This window comes from Hyaena hyaena, unplaced genomic scaffold, assembly GCF_003009895.1.
Source record: "Hyaena hyaena isolate Hyena2069 unplaced genomic scaffold, ASM300989v1 scaffold_56, whole genome shotgun sequence".
Taxonomy (NCBI): Eukaryota; Metazoa; Chordata; class Mammalia; order Carnivora; family Hyaenidae; genus Hyaena; species Hyaena hyaena.
The window spans coordinates 4,291,505-4,318,406 of NW_024080688.1; the positions used below are offsets into that span (position 1 = coordinate 4,291,505).

Here is a 26,902-nt window from a genome sequence, read left to right on the forward strand (position 1 = left end):
CTCCCCATTATTCCTTGAATATACCCAGAGATTGGAAAAACTAGAAGCTGCTGGCCAAATTTGGCTTGACACCAGTTTTTGTAAATAAAAGTTCACTGGAAAATAGCCACCGCTATCTGCTAGTGAAGCTTTCATGCACCATGACAGAGTTTAGTAGTTGTGAGAGAGACCATCTGGCCTCGAGAGCCCACTTCTCTAATTCCTGGTCCTTCACTAACAATGTTTGCTGACCCTTGTTTTACCTTTTTGGACCTTATCTAGATCCTAACCATTCTTTGGTTATGTGAGACAATACTGACCTCTTCCATCGCCTCAGTGGCAGAGCACTTGCCTTCTGGACTATTTTGTGTACAGTTTGCTTTTTTGATGAATAGCTCAGTTTGTTTAACCTATTTTTTCCATGTCTTTTCTTGCCTGTGAAGTTCAGAGCACCTTGTAGGCAGAAACTAGATCTTACACATCTTTGGTATGCCCACATCACATACAGTGCAGGGCAGTGAGTGGTTATTAAACTTAGGTTGAAATTAGCATATTAGTACTCAAGATTTAAATTTTGTAAGGATATGTGAATCTTAAATGCATTTCCTGGCATATCTTTGATCATTCTGACTATCACTTGACAGCTCTTGTTGTAGTGTTTTTGGCTGATAGTTAACTTTTTTCCCCTAGCAGACCAGTTTTTTCAAATGAAATCTTAATGAGCTATAATACATAAAATAGATAAAATTGGCCCTGCTCCATTTAAGTAGAGATAGGGGCCGTGACCTCCCCCTTTTTCCCTGCCTTTATCATGGTAGCTTCTGGGCCCCAAGATTCTTCCACAGTCCTCTACAGCTTCATCAAGCAGTTTGAGAATGATTGCATTTCCTAATGATAACACTGTATTTGTAATGACAGATGAGAGCTAAATTGTTGAATTGATCACCTTTGCTAATTTGAACAATAGTTGGTCCAAACCAACGAATGCTTCACTAGTTGCACATAAACCCCTCCCCCCCCCCCCCCCCCCCCCCCCGGCCAAGTGTACCTTATTCACATTGTTAGGGTTGCTACAATGCTAACTATTAATGGCTCTAAGACTTGGGGAAACATAAGGTTAGTTCTACAGGTTGGTCACAACTTGGTAGAAAAGACTTAACCAAAGCATTTTCTATTAAATGAATCTCCAGTCTTCTTTGCCGTCTCTTTCTGTAGGCCGAGGAGTCTAATTATGTGACTTCCCACAATTTAACCGTTACTCAGTGAACAGTCTATCCTTATCTCTGTTGCCCTGAGGTGTCATTCTTTTTCTCTTGCTTTTCTAAGTGCATGTTAAGGTTGGGATTCTGTTTTTTTATATTAATTGCTGAAAGATGTCAGGTTATACATTATTTTTGCCCTTTCCATAAGTAATAAGTCTTTCTTTCTCTTTTGAAAAATACAGTGGATTGTCCTGTTTGTGGGGTTAATATTCCAGAAAATCACATTAATAAGCACTTAGACAGCTGTTTAACACGTGAGGAGAAGAAGGAAAGCCTCAGAAGGTAAGAAAGTTATGTATAACCATTGAGGTACTTTAGCAAGGTACTTCTTATGCTTTGTAAACTATTTTCTAGCTCTTCTACTCTGTCTCCTTTGTCCTGAGGGTTATTGCCCTTAAACCATAAGAATCTGGTGACTTGAATTTCTCCTTAGAAACGTTTCTTCTTGGGGCACTTGGCTGGCTCGGTTCATAGAGCATTTGACTCTCATCTCAGGGTTGTGAGCTCAGGCCCCATGTTAGGCATGGAGCCTGTTTGGGAAAAAAAAAAAAAAAAGAAAAGGAAGAAAAGTTTCTTCCTGAGGAATGAGTTTCAACTATGGAAGCTGAGTATTTTCTCCTTAATGGTGAGGTATCAGCATTGATCCTCTTGCTTGGACCACCCTGTTTCTAGATGCATCTGTCATATTTCTTCTAATACATTTAGCTCTGTCAATTTATCCAAGACCTACTCATCCATATGTAATTAAGTTCAAGTTCCCATGGTCACACCTTGCTCCATGGAATATGTTGTCCTGCCATTTGCTCTCTCTTGCAGTTTAGAAGCCCTGCATATTGTATCCCTCTTAGGGAAGGGTTCACTGCACCAGTTAGTGTATCGAAGGCTCTGAGAAGTTCTATATCAAAGGTAGTTGTTGGATTTTGCTTAATCCAGCCATTGCTACAGTTATTTGACTGCAAAACCTTTTTGTCGTCATATCTCAACATCTTGCAAAACTAGTATTTGTGAAAATACACTTAGGGAAGCATTGAGCTGTGTTTCTCTTCAGTTGCATCCTGATCCTGGGGTCTGGTCACATAAAAGAGACTGTGACATTTAAAGTATTTTATCGACAACACCCTGATGGGGCATTTCCTCGATAGGGGTGACAACCCTCAACCCATTCCGTGTAGAATCATGTCAGAGTTGATTCATCCTTTTGATGTCTTCAGATTCTGAGGACCCTTAAATGCATTACTCACTTTCACTAAATCCTGGAAGAAGAGTCAGTGTAATCTTCATGTTTTGGGCATTATCTATCAGTCTTCATATTTTAAAATTTTTAAATTTCTTAATAGAAATTATTGATTCCACTGGTGCTTTTCGTCATAAATGCCAACGAACAGCACAGTTTTCCATTCGAGTTTCACGGGCATAGGTTTAATCACCTATTCTTGCTAAGCTGAAATGTTTTAGATGCAGACTTAATGAACTGTTCCTCACAATGTGCGTGTACAAACTCCTACGAAATGTTTCAGGTCTTGCTACGTACTGTGATTTTTATAGCCATGATCTTATCTTGTAGAGCCCCCTGGGTAATTTTCAGTAAAACAGAATCTGTTGAGAGTTTGCAAGTCTTTCTGCAGTTAAATCATGATCTCTGGCTTTTAGTTTATTGATAGAGCATAAAAGAAATAATTTAGCTAGGGAAGAAAAATGTTAGGTTGTTTTCAGTCTCTGTTTATTCAACTCTACCATTTCTCTCAGTATAATTCTTGGGCCATTTTCATCAGATTTACCCTGTGGAAGCTTGTTAACATAGACTATAGGCTTCAACTTCCGAAGTGGGTGGTATGGAGATGTGACCAAGAATCTGCAGTTTTATAAGTCTTCCCTGTGGCTCCAAGACTCACTGCGATTTGGGCAGCATGGACTTGAAGGCAAACTAGTTACATGCAAGCCCTTTGTAAAATCTTGTTTTTTGGATAAACCTTTTACTTTCAAGTGTTTATTAGTTTTTACTGGAGACTTTGGTATTTTCATTTTGAAATTATTGAAATTGTAATGACTACTTTGAAGTCATGTTTATTAAGCACCTAATTGCTGTGGTGTTGAACCAAGCAGTGTACTCAGAGAGTCAGATTATAATCATTTTAAATAGATTAAAATTTACGAAGGAGTCCTTTTATAAAATTGTCTCAAGTCATTGATACCCTTAGGTAGCTTATTTCTATTCCATTTTAAGAAGTAATGTTTATTAATTGGTTTTTTGGAAGGAGCAGAAGAAAATCAGTTGATAGGGCTTTGCTATATTACATTGCAGCTTAGTGCTTGTCAGTGTATTAATTATATAAGTAGGATGAAGAGCCAGGTGGTGGTTTTGCTAATGCGCTTGTAAGGCCTTATAGATTTGTTAATATAATTAACTGAAGTTGAAGGCAACAAAACCCTCTTGTATTTTTTGCTATTGTTTTCAGTCCTGTTCTTTGAAGATGCTGCCGTTAGAAGGCTACCTACCTGTCAGCTTTCCGAATTCTTTTTTCATTGGCAATAATGAATTGGGTAAAGCTAAGGGGGTAGTTTTGATTGTGGATTAGAATTTTTTTCTAAAGAAGCTATATTCTTAAATCTTTTTAGTCTAAATCTCAATAGTGTTTGTACTCTGAGGTAACTTTTGTATAGAGATTTTGCCTGGAAACCATGGGCAATTTTAGGGCAAATGTGTTTTAAACCATTGGAGAAATGAGTAAGTCTATGTAAGTGTTATGTTAAGTGAAGTTCTTACAGCATTTAGCGCACAAGCCTTCCGTGGACGTCTCCGGTCTGCATCTTTAGGCCTGGTTTCTTTCTGAGAACTCTGTTCCTCTAAGTTTGGCTGCCTCCTGGATCCTGGTATCTGAATGTGCTATCAGCACCTCACATGCATCATGTCCAACACTGTCACCTTTATTTGCAAATTTGTCCTTCTCTTTTTCATTTTTACCTTAACGATTCCACTGTTCTCCCAGTCACACTGGTACTCTGTCAGAAGGCAAATTACTGTTTTATGTGAAGAGCTTTTGATAATTCAGAGTAACCCTTAGTGATTTCTTTTTTCCCTCTTTTCAGTTCTATTCACAAAAGAAAGCCTCTGCCCAAAACTGTATATAACTTGCTCTCAGATCGTGATTTAAAGAAAAAGCTAAAACAGCATGGATTATCTATTCAAGGAAATAAACAACAGCTCATTAAAAGGCACCAAGAATTTGTACACATGTACAATGCCCAGTGCGATGCTTTGCACCCTAAATCAGGTAAGCTAACAAAACAATGAGTTCTTCTTGTTCTCTGGATAGAGCAGTTTGTGTAGCTCAGGGATTATAAACCATAGAAAAGAAACATTGATAAATAACAATTTTGATAGTAGATGAGACATGCAAATGTATTCCTTCAAAAGATATCTGGAGCACACTCTGTGAAGCCAGCCTATCTCTCAGTCCCTGTTGCCATCTCACAGGCAGCACTGCTGCCTGTTTCTCAGGTATAGGTTTCCAGAGACAGTGCAGGATGAAGAGTTGATCTGGGGAGCCTGGATTATAATCCCAGTATTATAGCTTTATGACTGCGTGACCGTGGGCGAGTTACTTATTATCTCAGTTTTCTCACCTATAAAATAAGGGTTATAATACTGTGTACTACATAGTGTTTTTAAAGGCATTAAATGAAAAGTGCATGGCACTGTACCATAGCAAGTAGTTAGCATTCGATAAATGTTACCATTATGATTAGAAGTTATACACAAACATATGTCCTTGATTATTGTTTCGTAAAAGTGTTACTACTATATACACATTATTTAATGGTTTGTCTTTTTCATTTAACCACACACATATTTTGGAGTTCTTTGAATTATTAGCACATATATAAAGTTGCCTAATTTAAAAAAAAACTGAAGTAGAATATGCAAACAGAAAAGTAGACAAATTGTATTGTTTGGTGAATTATCAGAGTAAATTTCACAAAGGGAAAATACCTTTGAAACTACTTCTCAGATCAGAACCAGCATCGCCAAAGCCCCTGTGCCCCTACCTCCAATCACTACCACCTTCATTCTCACAGATGACCAGCATCTTGACTTCTAACACCACAGATTATTCATTTTGTCTTCATGTAAATGGAATACTGAGTAGCTTATGTATTCTTTTGAGTGTGGCTTCATTTGTGCAGCTTTATGTTGAGAAGATTCATCTATGTTTTTGTGTACAGTTGTGCTCTTTTCATTTTTGTCACTATAGAGTATTCCATTGTCTATTACACTATTTATCCATTCAGTGGTTGATGGACATTTGAATTTGTCTGCTCTTTGGCTCTTAAGAATAGTGCTGCTGTCTCTTTTACGTGTCTGGGTGCACATAGGCACACATGTTTTTTGGATATGTGTGTATCTAGGAGTGAAAGTGTTGATATATTTTTGCATTTGCTCAGCTTTCAGGGACATAGCCAAAAACTCCATGCCAGGGTACATTATTTTCCCCCTCGTTTAATTTCTTTCTTTTTTTTTTTTCTTCTTGTTTTGGTTCCTACCAATGCACACTTTCATCAGGAGGGTCTGACAGTTCCAGTTTTTTCACATCCTTGACAACATCAGTATTGTCAGTTTTCCTTTTTGGCCATTAGTGGGTCATTGGTAGTGTCTCATTATGGTTTTAATTTGCATTTCCCCAATGATTTACAGAGTTGAGCAAGTTTATGCTTGTTGATCATCTGGATATCTTCTTTGGTGAAATACCCACTTCAGCGTTACGACCAATTTTTTAATGATGTGTATCTTTTTTTCCCCCTTATTTATTTATGGGAGTACATGAAATTTTCTGTATATAGATATTGCTGTATATATGTATATTTAAACTCTTCTTTCAATTTGCCTTTTCATTCTCTTAATGACTTCATTCAAGAAGTAGAAGTTGTTAATTGTACTGTCTAATCTTTTGCATTTTTCCTTTGGTCAGTACTGTTTATGTCCTTCCCTGTCACAAGGTCATGAGGACCTTCTCTTGTTTTCTTCTAAAAGCTTTATTGTTTTTGCTTTTACATTTTGACCTGCAATTTATCTGGAATCTATCTTAGCCTATGTTGTGAGCTAGGGATGAGAATTTCTTGTTTTTCCATATGGATAACCAATCAACGCAGCGCCGTTTATTGAAAAACTGCCCTTTCCCCTTCTCTTTATGGTTTTAATTTGCATTTTCCTGAGGCCAATGATGTTGAGCATCTTTTCATATGTTTATTTGCTATTTTGTGTGTGTGTGTTTTGAAATATTTTGTCAGATAACACTTTTTATTGATTATAAGAGTTGTTTATATATTCTGGTGGTGCTTGGGTGGCCCAGTCAGCTGAGCCTCCAACTCTTGATTTCGGCTCAGGTCATGATCTCAGTTTGTGAGATGGAGCCCCACATCGGGCTCTCTGCTGACAGCGTGGAGCCTGCTTGGGATTCTCTCTCTGCCCTTCCCTGCATGTGTGTGCACTCTCTATCAAAATAAAGAAATAACTTTAAAACATAGAGTTGTTAATATATGCTAGATACCAGGCATTTGTGAAATACATGTATTTGAATATTTTATCCTAGGCTTTGACTTGCCTTATCGTTTTCCTAATATCTTTTGAAGAACAGAAGTTTTTCATTTTGCTGAAACCCAATTTACCACTTTTTTTCTCTTATGGTTCATGCTTATTCCACCAAGAAATATTTGCCTACCCTAGGATCACAAAGAATTTCTTTTATGTTTCCTTATAGAAGTTTTATAATTTTAGCTTTTATATTCAAGTCTATGATGCATTTCCAGTTAGTTTTTCTGTTGATGTAAGATGAAGGCTATGGCTCACTTAAAAAAATACGGCTGTATATCTAGTTTTAACAGCCCATTTGTTTAAAAGGCTGTCCTTTCCCCACTTACATTCCCCCCCTTTGTCAAAAATCCACAGACCATATATGTATGTGAATATACCTAGAATCTTTTCTGTTCTGTTGGTCTCTATGTCTGGTTCGTTTGTTTGTTTTGCCAGCACCACACCCTTGATTACTATAACTTTGTTATAGTTATATAACTATAGCTTTATATATAGTTAATATAACTATAACTTTTAGCAAGTCTTGAAGTCGGGTGGAGTAAGTCCTTCCAATTTGTTCTTTTTCAAAATTATTTTGACTATTCTAGGTCCTTTGCATTTCCATGTAAATGTTAGACTCAGTTTGTTGATGTCTGCAAAAAAGCCTTCTGGGATTTTAATTGGGATTACATTGAGTTCATTAATCAACTCAGAGGGAATTGATACCTTTACTGAGTCTTTTAATACTAGTCAAGTTTTATTTCTCTTTGTTTCGGTTTCCATTAATTTCTCTCAGCATTGCTTTCCAGTTTTTTATATGCATGTCTTCTAAGTATTTTGTTAATTTTTTTTAAATATTTGTATTTATTTCTAGGAGAGAGAGAGAGAGACAGCGTGAGCAGGGGAGGTTCAGAGAGAGAGGGAGGCACAGACTCTGAAATAGGCTCCAGGCTCTGACCTGGCAGTCATCACAGAGCCCGAGGTGGGGCTCGAATCCACAAACCGCGAGATCATGACCTAAGCGAAAGTTGGACGCTTAACCGACTAAGCCACCCAGGCGCCCCAGTATTTTGTTAAATTTATCACTAAGGGTTTTTTTTTTTTTTTTGGTACTATTGTAAGTGGTGTTTTAAATTTCAGTTTCTCACTACTATTTTACTATTTTAAAGAATCATTTTGATATGTTTATTTTTGTACATTTGCATTATATATACACATGTGTATATTATATAGTGTTAACTTTTGAAACTAAATGATTTCTAGTTGTTTTTCAATAGATTCCATAGGATTTTTTATTTACACAATCATGTCAATAAAAATAGTTTTATTTATTTTTTCTTTTCAGTCTGTGTGTCTTTGCTTTCCTCTTCTTGCCTTACTGCACTGGCTAGACACTCCAGTGCAGTGTTGTGTGGAAGCATGAACAAATACCTTTCCTTACTACCAGTCTTATAGGTAACATAGTCAGTCCTTCACCTTCAAGGGGGACAGCTGTAGATTTTCAAAGATACCTTTTTTGAGGTTGAGGGTGTTCCTTCGATTCCCAGTTTGTTGGGAATCCTGAAGGAGCGTTGAGTTGTGTCCAATCTTTATTCTACTTTATTGAGTTGGTCATTTCTCCCCTTTATTCAGTAATATTCTGTAAAATGGCTTATTACATTGATTTTTAATAGCTTTGTTGAGATATAATTCACATGCCATGCCACCCATTTGAAGTTATAGTTCAGTGTTTCTTAGTATGTTCACAGTTATGCAGCCATCACTGCCGTACATCTTAGAACATTTCATCACCCCAAAAAGAAACTCTGTATCCATTAGCAGGCACTCGGCATTTTTTCCCAGTCCTCACAGCCCTAGACAATTCTCTATAGACCTGTCTCTTCTGGATATTTTATTTACTTATCTCACAGTGCTTGGATATTCTGTTCATTTTTTTTTTTCAGTGTTTGTGCTTTTTGCCTTTTGGTATGCCTTGTAATTTTTTTCTTGATAGTTGGCGCATGATATACCAGTTAAAAGGAATTTGTGGGGCACCTGGGTGGCTTAGTCGGTTAAGCGTCTGACTTTCGCTTAGGTCACAATCTCATGGTTCATGGGTTTGAGCCCCACGTCGGGCTCTGTGGTGACTGCCAGCTCAGAGCCTGGAGCCTGTTTCAGAGTCTGTGACACCCTCTCTCTCTGACCCTCCCCTGCTCACGCTGTCTCTCTCCTAGAATTAAATAAAACATTAAAAAAAAATTAAAAAAAAAAAAGGAATTTGTATAAATAGGCCCTTAGTAATTGGTGGTGAGGTGTGCCAGGGAGCAGAAGCTTTTTATAGTCTTAGCTTTAGGCCTCAATTCTTTAGTGAGCCTGTGTCTCTGGATTGTAAACTTGCCAAGTGTTTCTTAGTTTTTTTTCCCTCCTCCCTCAGGTGGGAAGATGGCCAGAGTGGGCTGAGGTTGGGTGTAGTAGTCTCTCCCTTATCCACTGGGGGTACTTCCAAGACCCCCAGCGGATACCTGGAACCATGGATAGTACTGGATCCTATATATACTGTTTTTCCTATGTGTGCACACCTAGGATAAAATTTAATTTATAAGTTAGGCACCGTGAGATAGTAACAATAATGACTAATAATAAAATAGAACAATTATAACAACATATTGCAATAAAAGTTAAGTGAATGTGGTCTCTCTCTCTCAAAATATGTTATTGTAGTGTATTCACCCTTCTTGTGGTAATGCGAGGTGGTCAATTGCCTGCATATTAAGAGAGTTGAATGACGTGGCCATTGTGATGTGGTGTTAGGCTGCTCTTGACTTTCTTGCTCATCATTTATCAGAAGAAGATTATCTGTGTCCGAACCATGGGCGATTGCAGGTTACCAAAACCGTGGAGAGTAGAACCGCAGCTAAGGCGGGGACTTCTGTGTCTCTCTTTCCCAGGTCGCTTAGGCTCCAGCAATACCCCAGGTGATTAGGCTCTGTTTAACTAGTTTCCTGGGAGGACAAGTCTTGTGAAGAGAAGAGTACACTGGTATATTTGAAGATGGTCCTTTTCTCCTCCCCCTGCTGGAAACCAGAGAGTTTTCTTTGGTAATTTACTATAAGGATCTTGTTGAACTCCTGGAGATGAATCTCACGACATTGTCTCCCCAACATCCTCCAGCCATGACTGGGTCTCCCTAGAGTTTTTAACTCTCAGCATCATCTGCATAGGACCTCTAGCAATTAATTAATTAATTAATTACAGTTCAGGTTTTCTTATCTTTTGTTGTGTTTCCCGCTGCAGTTTCTGCTTGTAAGTTTCTCCCAAAGTAAGCCATTACTCCCTGTATTTGAAGGTCTCCACAGGCTTGGGGGGTATTAGTTTGCCCTGTGTCCTCTTCATTGTGGCTCTAAGAGAAATTGCTGATTTTCCAGTCTGTTGAGCTTTTAACTTACTGTTAAGATGGGATGGCAACTTCCAACCTCCTGTGTGGAACTGGAAGTCCATTTCATTTAAATGAATTCATATAAATACATGGCCTTCCGTGACTGACTTCTTTGAGTTAGCATATTTTCAAGGTTATTCAGTTAGTACTGAATATCCATGGTTAGCACTACATTCCTTTTTATTGTCAAATAGTATTTCATTGTGTGCGTATGTTACTTATTTTTGCCTATTCATTGACTGACATCTGGGATTTTTCCACTTTTCAGCCATTATGAATAACGCTGCTATGAACTATGAATATCCATACACAAGTGTTTGTGTGGCCATATATTTTCCTTTCTCATAGATATATACTTAGGAGTGGAATTTCTGGGTTAAATGGTAACTACATTTTTACATTTTGAGAAACTGCTGGACTGTTTTCCAGTGTGCCTTTAGCATTTTACATCTCCCTTGCATAAGGGTTCCAGTTTCTCCACATTCTTGCCACCATTGTTATTCTGTCATTCCTGCTTTGGCCACCCTAGCCACCTGAAGTGGTATGTCATTCTGCTTTTGATTTGTATTACATTGATTTTTGAATATTAAAGCAGCCTTTTATTTTTAGCAAGGACTGTATCCATTTCATCTAAGCTCTTGAATTTACAATTTACTATCAGTACTTTTTAAAAGAATATTTCCTTCATTGTCTTTTAATGTCCGCGGGATCTGTGGTAATGTACTGTCTTTTGTTTTTGATATTAGAAATGTGTCTTCTCTCTTTTTTCCCTTGATTGGTTTACCTATAAGTTACCGATTTTATTGATTTTTCCAAAGAACTGGCTTTCAGTTTCATTTTTTTCTCAACTTGTTGCCTATTTTCCATTCTATTGAATTTTTCTCCTATCCTTATTATTTTCTTCTTTCTATTTACTTTAGGTTTAATTTGGTCTTCTCTTTGTACTTATTATGGTAGAAGCTTAGATCATTATTTCAGATTGTTCTTCTTTCAAGATTTTCATGTAAGCACTATTTTACCTGCACCCACAAATGTTGAAATGTTGTGTTTTCATTTGCATTCAGTTAAAATATTTTCTAATCTTTGTTGCCATTTCTTCTTTGACTAATGGGTTATATAGAAGTGTTTTCAATTTTCAAGTATATGGGTATTTCCCAGATATCTTTTATTATTCATTTTAATTTGATTCTATGTGACCACTTCTGTATCGTTTCAGACCTTTTACATTTATTGAGACTTGTTTTATAACTCAGTATTAGGATTTCCTAAACACTTGAATATTTTGCTTTTTTTTTTCTTCTTAAATGTTCTGTAATGTTGCTTGATAGTACATTCAGGTCTTCGGCATCCTTGCTGATCCTTTACTGGCAGATGGTATCAATTACTGAAAGGAGTAATCACCAACTATATTTATAGATTTTCCATTTTTCCTTTAAATATTTTCAGTTTTCCTTATATTTTGAATCTCATTAATTAGGTGTATGTGCCTTTAGTATTGTTATGTTTTCTTGGTGGGTTAATCTACTACTTATTATGATGAAATGTTTGTTGTTGTCTCTGGCAATATTCCTCATCTCAAGATCTACTTTATCTGATATGAATGAATATAGCCACTCTATCTTATTTCACTCTTCTTCTCTTTAAACCCGTTGTGTTATTATATTTAAACTCTTTTGAAAGAGGTTTGGATTTGCTTTTTTCTTAAGTTTATTTATTTATTTTGAGAGAGAGAGCAAGAAAGAGCATGAGAAGGGAAGGGGCAGAAAGACAGGGAAAGAGAGAATCCCAAGTTGGTTCCATACTGTCAGTGCACAGCCTTACATGGGGCTTGAGCTCATGAATGGTGAGATCTCATGACCTGAGCCAAAATCAAGAGTCAGATGTTTAACTGACTGAGCCACCCAGGAACCCCTGGATTTGGTTTTAAAACGTAATTTGACAGGATATACCATTAAGTTGTAGGGCTTAAACCATTTTCATTTCATTTAATCTGTTTGGTTGAGTTCAAGAATACCATCTTGCTTTTCTTTTCTATATGTTCTATTCATTCTTTGTTTTGTCTTTTTTTCCCCTTTCTTTTGGATTGAGTATCTTTTAGTTTTCTATTTCATCTTCATTATTTGGATATTAGGTATATCTCTGTTTACTTTCTTTTAGTGATTATTCTAGAGCTTAGCATATGTACCTTAAACTTATCACTGTCTCCCTTCAAATAATATACTAACTACTTCCTGTAAAACATAGAAGTATCTTAGCACTTCCATCTTTTGTTTCATTGTTGTCATAGATTTTTCCTCTATATGTGTTACAACCTCCATAATGCCTTTTAACTCTTTTTTTTTTGTTTTAAATTGTCAAGTTTCTTTTAAAGAAAATAAAAAATGAAAAAGAAAGTCTATATGGTGCCTACCCATTACTGTTTCCAGTGTTCTTCATCTTTTTGCTCAGATCCAGGTTTCCATTTGATGTCATTTTCTTTTGGCCTGAAAAACTTTATTTAATATGTCTTGTAAAGAGTGCAGATATGCTGTTTGCGAATTCTTTTCAGCTTTTGTCTGAAAAAGCTTTTTTTTTAGCTTATTTTTCTATTTTGAGAGAGACAGAAAGTGCAAGTGGGGAAGGGACAGAGTGAGAGGGAGAGAGAAAATCCACTCTGTGCTGTCAGAGTGGAGCCCAATGCAGGACTTGATCTCATGAACCATGAGATCGTGACCAGAACCAAAATCAAGGGGTGGACGCTTAACTGACTGAGCCACTTAGGTGCCTTGGAAAAGCTTTAATTTTGTATTCCTTTTAAACTTCTTTATTTGGAAATAATTATCATAAAAACCCCCACATCTATGCCCTTTATATGGATTCACCTATTATCATTTTGCCTTATTTCCTTTATGAATTGCTATTACTCTCTCTCTTTGTATAAGAATACATGTGTGTACATATTTATATACTTCTACTTTTTTCTTAAATCATCTAAATTGTACAATCTCGATTCTTTACCCTTAAGTGCTTACTTTGCATTTCCTAAGAAAAAGGATATTCTCCTTTATTACCAAATTACAGCGAATAATTTCAGTAAATTTAACTTTGTTAACAACACTTTTATCCATTTCTATAATCTCTGTTCTGTTTTCAGCAATAGACCCAGTCATGATCACTAATGGATTTTTTTTCCTTCCAGTACATGATCCAGTTTTGGATCACATACTACATTTAGTTGTACTATTTTTTTCAATCTCTTTTTGTCTAGAACAATTCCTCAGTCTTTCTTTGTCTTTTATGACACTGGCCAAAAAAATGCAGTTTTTGTTGTTTCCTCTCCCCATCAAACAGAATGTTTCTCATTTTGGCTTTGACTAATGTATCCTTATAATTACATTAAGGCTGTGCATTCCTGGCCAGAATACTATATAAGTGATGTTTTTTTTCCCTTCTCAGGATATCACATCCAGGGCGCTTGACATCTTTGTGCCCCGTCCCCGCCCCCATTTGTGATGGCTGGTTTAATCATCTTACCAATTTCTCCGATGTATAGTTTTCCCCTTGCTAGTAATCAGATACCTGTAGAAACACTTTAACACCATGTAAATATCCTATATCTCTTTAAAATTTCATCTGTATATTAATTAGCATTCCTAGGTAATTTCTACATGAGCCAATCTTTTCTGTGATAGTTGCAAAATGATGATTTTCTAACTTCACTCCTTCCACGTTGCTCCTTGGTGCCTTTGCTTCTAGGCTCTTTTAGCAGATTGAGCTCAGGAATAGATGCATGCATATAGATGTGTGTACATGGGTGTGTACATATACAGGCACATATTTATGTGCCTGTATACTGTATGTGTATGTACACATGTAAATCCATTTACACTTACATACATCAGAGATCATGAGAGCATACCGATACCTCTGCTTGCAGTCCAACCCCACAGAGCACTTTACCTTTCCCTGTCCGTATTTATATTTCCCATTTTTCCCCATGCGGAGAATCCTCCCTTCAACAGCATCAGCATGTGTACTAATTTGGCCAATTCTGTAGTGCATCTAAAATAGTTTCAGAGTTGCTTCATCTGTACTACTGCACTGCTGCACACCGGACCTGCCTATAGGAAAGAATTCAGGATAATTTTTAGTTCTCTCTACCGAGATTTGCTTTCTCCTCCTCCATTTCCCAGATTGAGGGTATGCTGTGTTCATAATTTCCTTTTTATCTTTTTTCAGTGTGGCTTGGCGTTTTACTGAAATACAGTAGGGTTCATTTGTTGTACTGTGTTTCTAATTGTTGCTTTTCAGTTGTCCCTTCCAAATATAAGAAATTTTAATAACTTAAATGTAACATTTAAACTACTTTCAGAAGATATATTTTTATAATGGACCACTGGCTGCCTTAAAAATATTATATACAGTAGCAGTTTTATTTTCTTTTGTTTCAAGAGCGCTCCAGATTACTTGTTGAGGCACTTTTATGATGGTTGCTTTATTTATTTATTTATTAAATGTTTTTTATTTATTTCTAGGAGAGAGAGAGAGAGAGACAGCGTGAGCAGGGGAGGGTCAGAGAGAGAGGGAGTCACAGACTCTGAAACAGGCTCCAGGCTCTGAGCTGGCAGTCAGCACAGAGCCCGATGCGGGGCTCGAACCCACGAACCGCGAGATCATGACCTGAGCGAAAGTCGGACGCTTAACCGACTAAGCCACCAGGGCGCCCCTATGTTGGTTGCTTTAAAATTCTTATCCGATGTGGAGAAACGGGCACCCTCCTGCACTGTTGGTGGGAATGTAAACTGGTACAGCCCCTCTGGAAAACAGTGTGGAGGTTCCTCAGGAAACTAACAATAGAACTCCCTTATGACCCAGCAATAGCACTGCTAGGAATTTACCCAAGGGATACAGAAATGCTGAGGCATAGGAGCACATGTACCCCAATGTTCATAGCAGCACTCTCCACAATAGCTAAAACATGGAAAGAGCCTAAGTGTCCATCAACAGATGAATGGATCAAGAAGATGTGGTTTATCTATACCATGGAATACTACATGGCAATGAGAAACAATGAAATCTGGCCATGTGTAGCAACATGGATGGACCTTGAGGGTGTTATGCTGAGCGAAATAAGTCAGGCAGAGAAGGACAAATACCATATGTTTGCACGTATAGGAGGTTTAGGAGGAACTTGACGGAGGAACAAGGGGGAGAAGAAGGGCGGAAATGGTGGGGGAAAGGGAGAGAGGCAAACCATGAGAGACTCTTGAATGCTGACAAAAACTGAGGACTGATGGATGTGGGGGGGAGGGGGGATGGGCATGAAGGAGGGCACTTTGGGGATGAGCACTGAGTGTTATGTAGAAACTAATTTGACAATAAACTATTTGTAAAAAAAAAAAAAAAAAAAAAAAGAAAATCACACTGCTTTAAATGAAGTCCCTTTCTTTTATTTGGTATTTTTAGATAGCATTCAGTTAGACAAAATCTTTAAAACTAATTTTCCCCCAAGTTCTCTGCTACATTAGTATATTTGAGAATTGTGTTTTTGTAGAGCTAATATGTTAGGATAAAGATGAAATCTTTTAATAAAATCTTTATATTAAATGTTAAAAAAAAAAAAATTCTTATCCGATAAGTTTCAAGATTGGAGTCATCTCAGTGTTAGCATCTGTTGACTGTCTTTTCTAATTGAAGGTATTATTTTCCTGCTTCTTAGTTGACAAGAGTTTTTATTGTGTCCTAGACATGTTGACTGTAATATGAGATTCTAGTTCTTTTTTAAATATTCTCCTTTAGCAGGCACTCACCCTGTGTACGTTTCACATGCAGATCCAGGCCTACTTCTGTGGACCGTGGTTCTAATGACTGTTTAATTTTCAGAGTCCTTACAGTGTTGACCTGTTCAGCTTCACTTAATTACTACCTGGAGGGCACTCGGAAAATCTGGTCTTTTATACTGTGCTCCAGTTCTCAAACCTTTTGGCCTCTAAAATTAATTTTTAGAATATTTCACATGTGAGTTGCTCAAGAATGTGTTTAGGATTTCCCGTGCAGGTTTAAAGGATGCTTTTCTCCAGGTTTTGTCTCTTTGAGATCCTCACTCCAATCACTAGTTAGAGGGTGAGAGTGCTACCTGCTACTGCTGGCTGCGGTCTGGGTTTCTCACTTGGTCTCCACTGGCCCTGTGTTGCTGGGGAACACAACCCAATCCTCCTGTTACCGCTGGGTGGAGAAGCGGTGGGGGAGGGGCGGAATCCATACTCCACCCTTACTCTCTGATTGTGCTGTAGAGGGCAGGAAGCAGCAGCAGTGTTTAGCTGGAGTACGTCAGGTCAGATATTGTCAAAAAGTTTTTTGGTTTCCTCCTTTCACAGTGCTTTGCTAGAAAAATGGTTTCTTGTGGGGGGGGAGGTGGCGGTTGGTAGCTCTGAGTTGCAGGCTTCATCAGAGCCCAGTCTGGGATTTATAGAAGATAAACAGAAAGCCCAAAGAACTCACCATCATGTTGTTCCTTAACTTCTGAAGCCCTTAGCCAGTCCATCTTACTCCTTCTACCTTTAAGAGTTCTCATAATTGTTATCTTACATCCAAGGGTTTTAGTTATAATTACTGAGGAACAATATGAGATATCAGAAGAGAAATGAGTCTAGTCCATCTTCTTTGGAACTAGAAGTTCTCTATCATGTATTTTGAATTTCTGTTCTAGGTGCAGGCACATTTAGGATTGTTAGGTTTTCTTAGTGAATTAACTCTTTTATCATTATGTAATTTCCCTCTTTATCTCTGATAACATTCGTTGTTCTGAAGTCTGTTGTGCTTCATATTAATATAGCTATTCCAAGTTTCTTCTCTTCAGTATTTACATGATACATCTCTTTCCATACCTTTATTTTGGACCTATCTATGTCTTTTATTTAAAATGCATTCTGAGGTGCCTGGGTGGCTCAGCTGGTTAAATGTCCAACCCTTGATTTCGTCTCAGGTCATAATTTCAGTCTGTAGGTTCAAACTCTGTCTATGGCTCCTCACTGGCAGTTGCAGGGTTTGTTTGGGGTTCTCTCTGTCTCTCTTTTTCTCTCCCTTACCCACTGCGTGCATGCCTGCATGTTCCCTCTCACTCACTCATTCAAAATAAATAAACTTAAAAAAATAATAAAATGGTTCTTTACTGAAAGCATATAAAAGTCTTGCTTTTTTATATCCAGTCTGCATTCTCTATCCCTTATTGATGCTGTTAAACCACTTACAGTTAATGTACTTATTGATATAGTTGGCGTTTTCTGTTTGTTCCATCTGTTTTTTATCCCATTTATTTGTTTATTTGCTCTCTTTTGGATTGAGTATTTTTTATTCATACATTTTATTTCTACTTTGGGCTTATTTTACCTCTTTTTGCAAAAGTTTTAGTGGTTGATGTAGGATTTATAATAAGCACCTGTAAGTAGTAACGGTCTACCTTCAAACGATATACTGCTTGACTTACAGTGTAAATGTAACCTTACAACAGTAGACCCTCAATCCCTAATTCTTTGTGTTGTTGCCATGAGTTTTACACTTTTACCTATGATATTAACACAATATATTGTTGTTTTAAACGGTCAGTTATCTTTTAGAATAGTTAAAAATAAGAAACATATTTTGTCTTTACCTTCATTTTTACCATTTCTAACACTCTTCATTTTCTCTTCTAGGAAGAGATAAGTTTCTGGTTTCATATTTCCTCTGCTTGAAGAATTTCTTCTGACACTTTTTACAGTACAAGTCTGCTAATAATATATTCTCTCAGTTTTTGTTTGTCTAAGAAAATCTTTAGTCCTCCTTCATTTTTGAAAAATACCTTCATTGATATAGAATTCCTGATTGGCATGGCTTTCTCTCTAAACTTTTAATTCATCACTCCATTATCTTCTGGCTTGAATAATTTCTAATGAGAAGCATGATATAATGCTTGAATTTTCTTTATGTAACATATTCTTTCTCTGACTCACACAGATTTTCTCTGTGTATCTGTGTTATATATGTTGTATTTTGTTTTGTTTTTGCATTCTGCGTAATGTTCTTTGAGTTTCTTGCATTTGTGGTTTGATGTCTTTTATATGTGGCAAATTCTGACCATTCGATCTTCAAATATTTTTTCTCTTCCCTTTTTTCTTCTTCTTTTGGGATTTCTGTTGCATGTATTCTGGACCTTTTGATATTGCTCCATGGGTCTTAATGCTCTGTATCTAAAAATGTAAATTTGTATCGAGTACATTGGAGTTTGAATAGATATCTGCTAAGAATTGAGTTCACACTAACAAGTTAATTGACATATTCCATTGGGACTGCTGTTTCTACCTATATTCTTAAAGGAAGGAGCAAAGTGACTTTACTGTGTTCCTATGGTTATGTCTTAAACTGTTGTGCATGTGTAAGAGTTCAGTGTTTTACTCCATGTTATTTTTTAAATCTTCTCTTTTTCGATAACTTTGGACTTAGAGAAAACTTATAAGAATAGAACGGGGAGTTCACATATACCCATTACCTAGCTTTAGGGCAGTCCAGTGATCAAGACCATGTAATTAATACTGCCTGTATGTTCTTATTTTAACAGCTGCTGAAATCGTTCAAGAAATTGAAACCATGGAGAAGACTCGGATGCGTCTTGAAGCTAGTAAACTCAACGAAAGCGTATGTTGATGGTCTCTTTCATTATCTGGGTAGAAAAATTGAATGCCCAGGAAAATTAAATCTGTTCAGTGGGAAATGTCCTGGAACACATTTCTATTTAATGTATTTAATGATTTAATTGCAGCTCATTTTTAGCACACAACTCTATCACAGTTAGCAGTCTTCTAGGGCTAAGTACAATCCAAAGTAGAGTGTATTAATGAATTATAGTCCTGTGGAAAAAGCATATGCCTGAATATCTGGTATTGATATTAGTCCTTTCTCTGCTGGTTGCATTTGATAAGCTCTTAACATCTGTGTCCCTTAGGATCTTTGTAAAACTCAGGAGTTATATGATCTCTAAGATATCCCCTTTTAGCTCTGGCATTCTGTAATTCTGTGATTATGCTGATGAAGAAATTAAGTAATTGTAAGACTTAATGAAGATTGAGTATCTATTGAGCTTGTTGAGGGAATCAGAGACCTAAAATTCTTTGCTATTGCCTTCTTCTAGTTTGATGGTCCAAAACTTGAGGAAAGGATACCAAAGAAGAAAATAGTCATTGTGTCCTGTGACACTGAAGGAGGTGTTATGGGCTCTCCCAAATAGACTTTTTTTCCTACACCATTGGGAATGTTGAGGAAAGGATAACAAAGAAGAAAATATAGTCATTGTGTCCTGTGACACTGAAGGAGGTGTTATGGGCTCTCCCAAGTAGACTTTTTTTCCTACACCATTGGGAATGTGTTTGTAAGGAAAGCAACGACCTTAGGGAAGTAAGTTTATAATCAGATAGTAGGAAAAAAATGAGATTTTCATTGATTTTTTTTTTACTGTGTGTGTGCTAACTGTAAGATGGAGACTGTAATGAGTCATGTAAGTAGATTTCTGATCTCTTAAGTCTAAGATTTTCAAAAGTAGAAGTAGAAATTTAACACACTAAGTGTTATATTTTCTTCATTTATTACCTTTCCAGTAGACTTGGAGAGGTTAGGTTGGAAACAGAAGTCAGATAAGAAAATCTGCCTTATTAATGATCTGCTAAATACTTTTTCAGACTTGTAGTTTCAAGTGTTACCTGTTGTATTAATGAATATGAAAAATTAAATATTGAAAATAAATTTAACTGATCATTGTGTTACTACTTCATGTTAGTGTTAATATGAATATTAGTGTTGCATTTTCTACAGATGAGAAAACAGTAATGAGTAACAGGTATACTACTTATGATATTCAAAGGAAGTACACAGGAGTTACTCTTCCTAGGTTTATATGTAACAGAGATAAGAGGTTATTTTCCCCAATTTTAACATTTGTAGTACTAACTTCAGTTTTTGTCACTTTTTGAATTTTTAATTAAGATCTTTTGGATTATTTTAGATAATGGTTTTTACAAAGGACCAAACGGAAAAAGAAATAGATGAAATTCACAGTAAATATCGTAAGTTGTGTGGCATTTTCTTTATTTGTAGAGAGCTTGGGTTGCGGGTTCATCTTAAATAATTTTTCTTAATTTTTTAAAATAAGTTCTTATAATGTTAGAAACTTTTCTTGTCTATTACTTAAGTAACTGAATGTTAGTTGTTTACTCAGTGACCTTTCTTGTAACTCTGTGCGCCTGCTTTTTGATTTCTAACATTCTTCTTTGAGCTTATCACTAAGCACTTTAAAATATTAATTAGCTGCTCTCAAGCATCTCTGTGAAAATAAAATGGAGTTAAAATGGGAACATTCCTGACTTTCCATCTTGTCCTCAGGCCACTCACTGCAACACTTGTGTGAAGAATTTCAGCACTTCTGTAACTTGCAAATTTATGCAAAATAGTCTTCATTTTATCAGTTATTACCAACTTCCAACTTACTTCCTTTTCCTTATTAGGCTTTCCGCATGTATCGTTTCTAAAGCTAGCACATTCATGTTTTGTCACTTCGGTACCTGTTATTGTTTGGTTGGTTGTTTTCTAGTTTAAATTTATATTTAAGTACCTGACAAACAGGTAGTTAATAAATATGAAATGATATTCCACACATGATATTGTATTTGCTGTGCTATCAGAATTCTCTTCTCTTCCCTTCCCTTCCCCTTCCTCTTCCCCTTCCTTCCTTCCTTCCTTCTTTCCTTCCTTCCTTCTTCTTCTTTCCTTCCTTCCTTTCCTTCAGTTCTTAAGCTTTGAATGTGTAGGTTCAGGAAAGATCTCTTTGGGAGGGGAGATGAAGTACAGAGGCACTAGATACAGGTGAGATGGCCTGTGCCTTACCAGAGTAGGAAAAGGAGCCTAGAGCATTCATGGACCTTAGACTGAACAACGAAAGTCAGCGTTTTTCAGTTGTTAGAAGGATAAGTGTGATGGAAGCCTCCTAATTAATATTTGGGAAGCCAACGCAATTTTTCTTGAGGCAGAAGATAGAGCATATCAAGTGACCACTGAATTGCCAAAAATAAGGAAACCAGCCAATTTGCTGGAGAGAAAATAACTTAAACCGTTAAAAGAATAATGTCTAACAATTATGCCATACTGAGAAAAATATGAGTTAGATTTAGGCAAGAAAAGATATAACTATCGCTCCCCATTTACATATCTTTAAAAAAAAAAGTTTAGAGACAATAGAAATTTGTATCTTTACTAGGTACGTCATGTTAAGTTAATGCATTTAGCCCTAAAATAAATCTCTATGTTTTTAAAAAATGCATGAAATAGACAACTGCCTTGAAAGACACAAACTACTAAACCTATTCAAGAAGAAATAATAGACAAATTGAAAATCCCAGGTCCAAATAGGTTCACTGGTGAATTCTATGAAGTATGTAAGGAAGGAAATAATATTAATTTTAGACATATTCTGCTAGAAAATTGAAATGGAAGGAATACTTCTTTCCTCATTTTATGAGGCTGAAGTTTCCATGAAACTAAAAACCAAAGACGATATAATAAAAGTTCATGAGGTGCCTGGGTGGCTCAGTCCGTTAAATGTCTGACTTCGGCTCAGGTCATGATCTCGTGGTCCATGAATTCAAGCCCCCTGTTGGGCTCTGTGCTGATGTCTCAGAGCCCAGAGTCTGCTTCAGATTCTGTGTCTTCCTTTCTCTGTGCTCCTTCCCTACTCGTACTCTGTCTCTGTCTCTTTCTCTCTCTCAAAACTAAATAAACATTAAAAAGAAAAAGTGCTGACCACTATTCCTCATGAACATGGATGCAAAAATCCTTAACAAAATGTTAGTAAATTAAATCTGGCAATACATATACAGGATAATACATCATAACCAAGTGGGATTTATCCTAACAATGCAAGATTGGTTTAATTAGAAAATTATTGTAATTCACTGTATTAAGGAACTAAAAAATAATGCTATATGATTTTCTGAGTAGATGAAGAATAAGCATTTGACAAAATTGAACACCCATTTATAATAAAAACTCTTATCAAAATAGAATTTCTTCAATCTGGTAAAGAATATCTATAGGAAACCTAAAACTAGCATCATATTTCATGATGAAATATTAAATACTTTTCTTCTGATTGGGAATAAGGTAAATGTATTTTTCTTACCTTTTTTATTGTACTATAGGTCCTAAACAGTGTGAAGGAAAAAAGAGTAAATAGTATACAGATTTTAACAGAAGGAATAAAACTTTATATTCACAGTTGACATTGTCATCTTTCGCATCTAGTATGAATCGTGTAAGAAAAAGCTAAAAGGAAATGTGATGTTATATTTCAGTAGAATTTAGCATTTACTCTTTAAAAGGCAAATATGAGAATGAAAATTCAAGCCATAGATTGTGAGAAAATACTGCAAAATTTATATTTGACAAAATACTAGTATCTAAAGGGGCGCCTGGGTGGCTCAGTCAGTCAAGCGTCCAACTTCGGCTCAGGTCACGATCTCACGGTTCATGGGTTCGAGCCCCACGTCAAGCTCAATGCTGGCAGCTCAGAGCCTGGAGCCTGTTTTGGGTTCTGTGTCTCCCTCTCTCTCTGGCCCTCCCCTGCTCACGCTATCTCTCTTTCTCTCAGAAATAAATAAAACATTAAAAAAAAAAATACTAGTATCTATATTATGTAAAGAACTTTTAAAATTCAATAATAAGGCATATGGCACATATTTTTTAAAGGGCAAAAGATTGAAGCATACTTCAAAATAAATATTTAAATGTCAAGTGACCATGTGAAAATATATGGCTAATCTTATTAGTCATTAGTCTTTAGGAAATTATAATTTTAAAAAAAATTTTTAGTATTTATTTTTGAGAGAGAAAGATACAGAGCATGAGCAGGGGAAGGACAGAGAGAGAGCGGGAGAAACAGAATCCAAAGCAGGCTCCAGGCTCTGAGCTGTCAGCACAGAGTCTGACACAGGACTCAAACCCACAAACTGTGAGATCATGACCTGAGCCAAGATCAGATGCTTAACTGACTGAGCCACTCAGGTGCCCCAAGAGAATATAATTGTGAATGAAATAATACTATATACTTATTTTAATGGAAAAAAAAAAAAAAAGGATAATACCAAACTGCTGGCCAGGATATGGAGCAAATGCATTGTTGGTAAGAATGCAAAATGATACAACCACATAGGTAAACAGTTTAGCAGTTTGTTTTAAGGTCATATACCTCCATACAACCTAGTCATTCTACTCCTAGCTGTTTATCCAAGAGAAATGAAAGCATATATCCACACATAGATTTTTGAAGTCAGATTTATTGAGATATATAATTTCCAACAAGGAAAATTCATGAGTTGTATTAAACAATTTCAAGAGTATTATGGACAAATATTAGAGCAGCTTATCCATATTATCCTAAACTGAAAACAACCTAAATATCCCTAAATACATTGTGATATATCCATATACAATGGAAAAGTACTTAACAATAAAAAAGGATGAACTCTTGCCCTCTGAAGCCACATGGATGGACATCACTTACATTGTGCTACAACAAAAGCCAAGCTAAAAAGGTAGCATCTTGAATGAACATTTTTATAAAGTTCTAGAAAGGTAAAAATCAGAAACAGAAAGCAAATTGGTACTGCCAGCTGCTGTGATGGGGGGACAAAGGGATCACAAAGGAACTCTTTTGGGTGATTTATCTTCTGTTTCATGATTGCATTGGTAGTTACATGACTATAGGTTTTTTTTTTTAAAAAATGGATCAAATTGTTCATTTCAAATTGATGAATTTTATTATGTGTAAATTATTGCTTGGGAAGTCTGATTTTATTTTTATTTATTTATTTTCCCCCAAGAAAATAAATTTTATTTATTTAAAATAGTTAATATCTGGGGCGCCTGGGTGGCTTAGTTGGTTAAGCTTCCGACTTTCGCTTAGGTCATGATCTCACGGTTTGTGGGTTCGAGCCCCGCGTCGGGCTCTGTGCTGACTGCCAGCTCAGAGCCTGGAGCCTGTTTCAGAGTCTGTGACTCCCTCTCTCTCTGACCCTCCCCTACTCATGCTGTCTCTCTCCTAGAAATAAATAAAACATTTAAAAAAAAAAATTTTTTTAAATAGTTAATATTTTTATTTTTTATTTATTTTTTAAAATAGTTTATTGTCAAGTTGGTTTCCACATAGCACCCAGTGCTCATCCCCACAAGTGCCCTCCTCCATGTCCATCACCCCCCTTCCCCTCCCCCACCCCCATGTGCCCTCAGTTTGTTCTTGGCATTCAAGAGTCTCTCATGGTTTGCCTCCCTCCCTCTCCCCCACTATTTTTCCCCTTCTCCTCCCACATGGTCCTCCATCAAGTTCCTCCTAATCCACCTATACGTGCAAACATCTGGTATCTGTCCTCTGCCTGACTTATTTCGCTCAGCATAACACCCTCAAGTTCCATCCACATTGCTACAAATGGCCAGATTTCATTCTTTCTCATTGACATGTAGTATTTCATTGTATAGATAAACCACATCTTGGTCCATTCGTCCGTTGATGGACACTTAGGCTCTTTCCATGATTTGGCTATTGAGAGTGCTGCTACGAACATTGGGGTCCATGTGCCCCTATGCATCAGCACTCCTGTGTCCCTTGGATAAATTCCTAGCAATGCTATTGCTGGGTCAGAGGGGAGTTCTACTGTTAATTTTTTGAGGAACTTCCACATTGTTTTCCAGAGGGGCTGCACCAGTTTACATTCCCACCAACAGTGTAGGAGGGTGCCCGTTTCTCCACATCCTTGCCAGAATCTAGAGTCCTCTGATTTGCTCCTTTTAGCCACTCTGACCAGTGTGAGGTGGTATCTCAGTGTGGTTTTGATTTGTATTTCCCTGATGAGGGACGCTGAGCATCGTTTCATGTGTCTGTTGGCCATCTGGATGTCCTCTTCAGAGAAGTGTCTGTTCATGTCTTCTGCCCATTTCTTCATTGGATTATTTGTTTTTCGGGTGTGGAGTTTGGTGAGTTCCTTATACATTTTGGATACTAGCCCTTTAACTGATATGTCATTTGCAACTATCTCCTCCCATTCCATCGGTTGCCTATAAGTTTTATTGATTGTTTCCTTTGCTATGCAGAAGCTTTTTATCTTGACTAGGTCCCAATAGTTCATTTTTGCTCTTGATTCCCTTGCCTTTGGAAATGTATCAAGTAAGAAATTGCTGCAGTTGAGGTCAAGGAGGTTGTTTCCTGCTTTCCCCTCTAGGGTTTGGATGTTTTCCTGTCTCACATTCAGGTCCTTTATCCATTTTGAGTTTATTTTGGTGTATGGTATGAGAAAATGATCTCATTTCATTCCTCTGCATGTTGTTGTCCAGTTCTCCCAGCACCATCTCTTAAAGAGGCTGTCTTTTTTCCATTGGACACTCTTTCCTGCTTTATCAAAGATTAGTTGGCCAATATTTTGCGGGTCCAATTCTGAGTTCTCAATTCTATTCCATTGGTCTGTGTGTCTGTTTTTGTGCCAGGGAAGTCTCATTTAAAAATTTAGTGAGAAGAGTGACATTCTTTTCTATTTTTACAAATCTCTTTGATGTCTTGCTTAATAGAGAACATCTTGATTCTCATATCAGCTTCTGCATTTAAACTGTTGTTTTGTGTTGTTTTGGTTAAAACATATGAAAAATATCCAGCCTGAAACAGGTGGGTAATTGAGAAGAGGGAAGTGTTTCAGTAGATTTTTTTTTTTTTTAGATGATCATGGGTATTGTTGGCAAGTGTTATTTCAGAAAGGTTAGTTACAACGGAATTTGAAATCATATTAATGAAGTTTATATACTCTACCGCATAAAAATCCACTGGCCTGTCATGTGCTTTGAATGGACCTTCTACCTATGAATGATTTTGTAACATCACTTGTTGGTTATTTGGAAAATATTGGTTCACTGAGTTGCAAATATTTGCATTTTTCATTTATGCTATATAAGATAAAAGAATAGCATTCCTTAATTTCACCACCAGTTTTCTCAGGAAAGTTAAGTGTTGGGAAACTGTTAGCTTGTAATGGCAGATACACGTTACCAGAGTTCTGAAGTTCACTTGAAAGCTATCCCTATCTTTGGCAGCAAATGCTGTCACTTGTTTTTCTTCAAGTGACAATCTCCCTCATTCCCTTTTGAGAAAATATATTACCCAAGTGTAAATAATCAGTTTGTCTACTGTTTTTTCAAGTAAAAATGCTGTTTGTTTAAAAAGTAGCTAATTGGGGTGCCCGGGTGGCTTAGTCGGTTAAGCGTCCGACTTTCGCTCAGGTCATGATCTCGCGGTTCATGGGTTCGAGCCCCGCGTCGGGCTCTGTGCTGACTGCCAGCTCAGAGCCTGGAGCCTGTTTCAGAGTTTGTGTCTCTCTCTCTGACCCTCCCCTGCTCACACTGTCTCTCTCTCTCTCTGCTAGAAATAAATAAAACATTAAAAAAAAAAATTTTTTTTAATAAAAATAAAAAGTAGCTAATTTAGGGGCTCCTGGGTGGCTCAGTTGGTTAAGCGACTGACTTGTGCATTGCACAGCTCAGAAGCAGCAAGCTAATTTCCACAGAAGAGTTTGATGGGTCTTTTTTTTTTTTTTTTTAATTTTTTCATGATTTTTATTTATTTCTGAGAGAGAGAGAGAC

General features: G+C 36.8%; 1 protein-coding gene across 1 annotated transcript in view; it reads left to right on the plus strand.

The window, feature by feature from the left end:
- RAD18 (RAD18 E3 ubiquitin protein ligase) overlaps positions 1 to 26,902 on the plus strand; it is a 107,092-nt gene that overhangs the window by 35,295 nt on the left and 44,895 nt on the right. The window contains exons 6-9 of the mRNA XM_039231276.1: positions 1,424 to 1,523; positions 4,329 to 4,513; positions 18,801 to 18,877; positions 20,238 to 20,298. Coding sequence (XP_039087207.1) covers positions 1,424 to 1,523; positions 4,329 to 4,513; positions 18,801 to 18,877; positions 20,238 to 20,298 — 423 coding nt within the window. The remainder of the gene's footprint in view (positions 1 to 1,423; positions 1,524 to 4,328; positions 4,514 to 18,800; positions 18,878 to 20,237; positions 20,299 to 26,902) is intronic.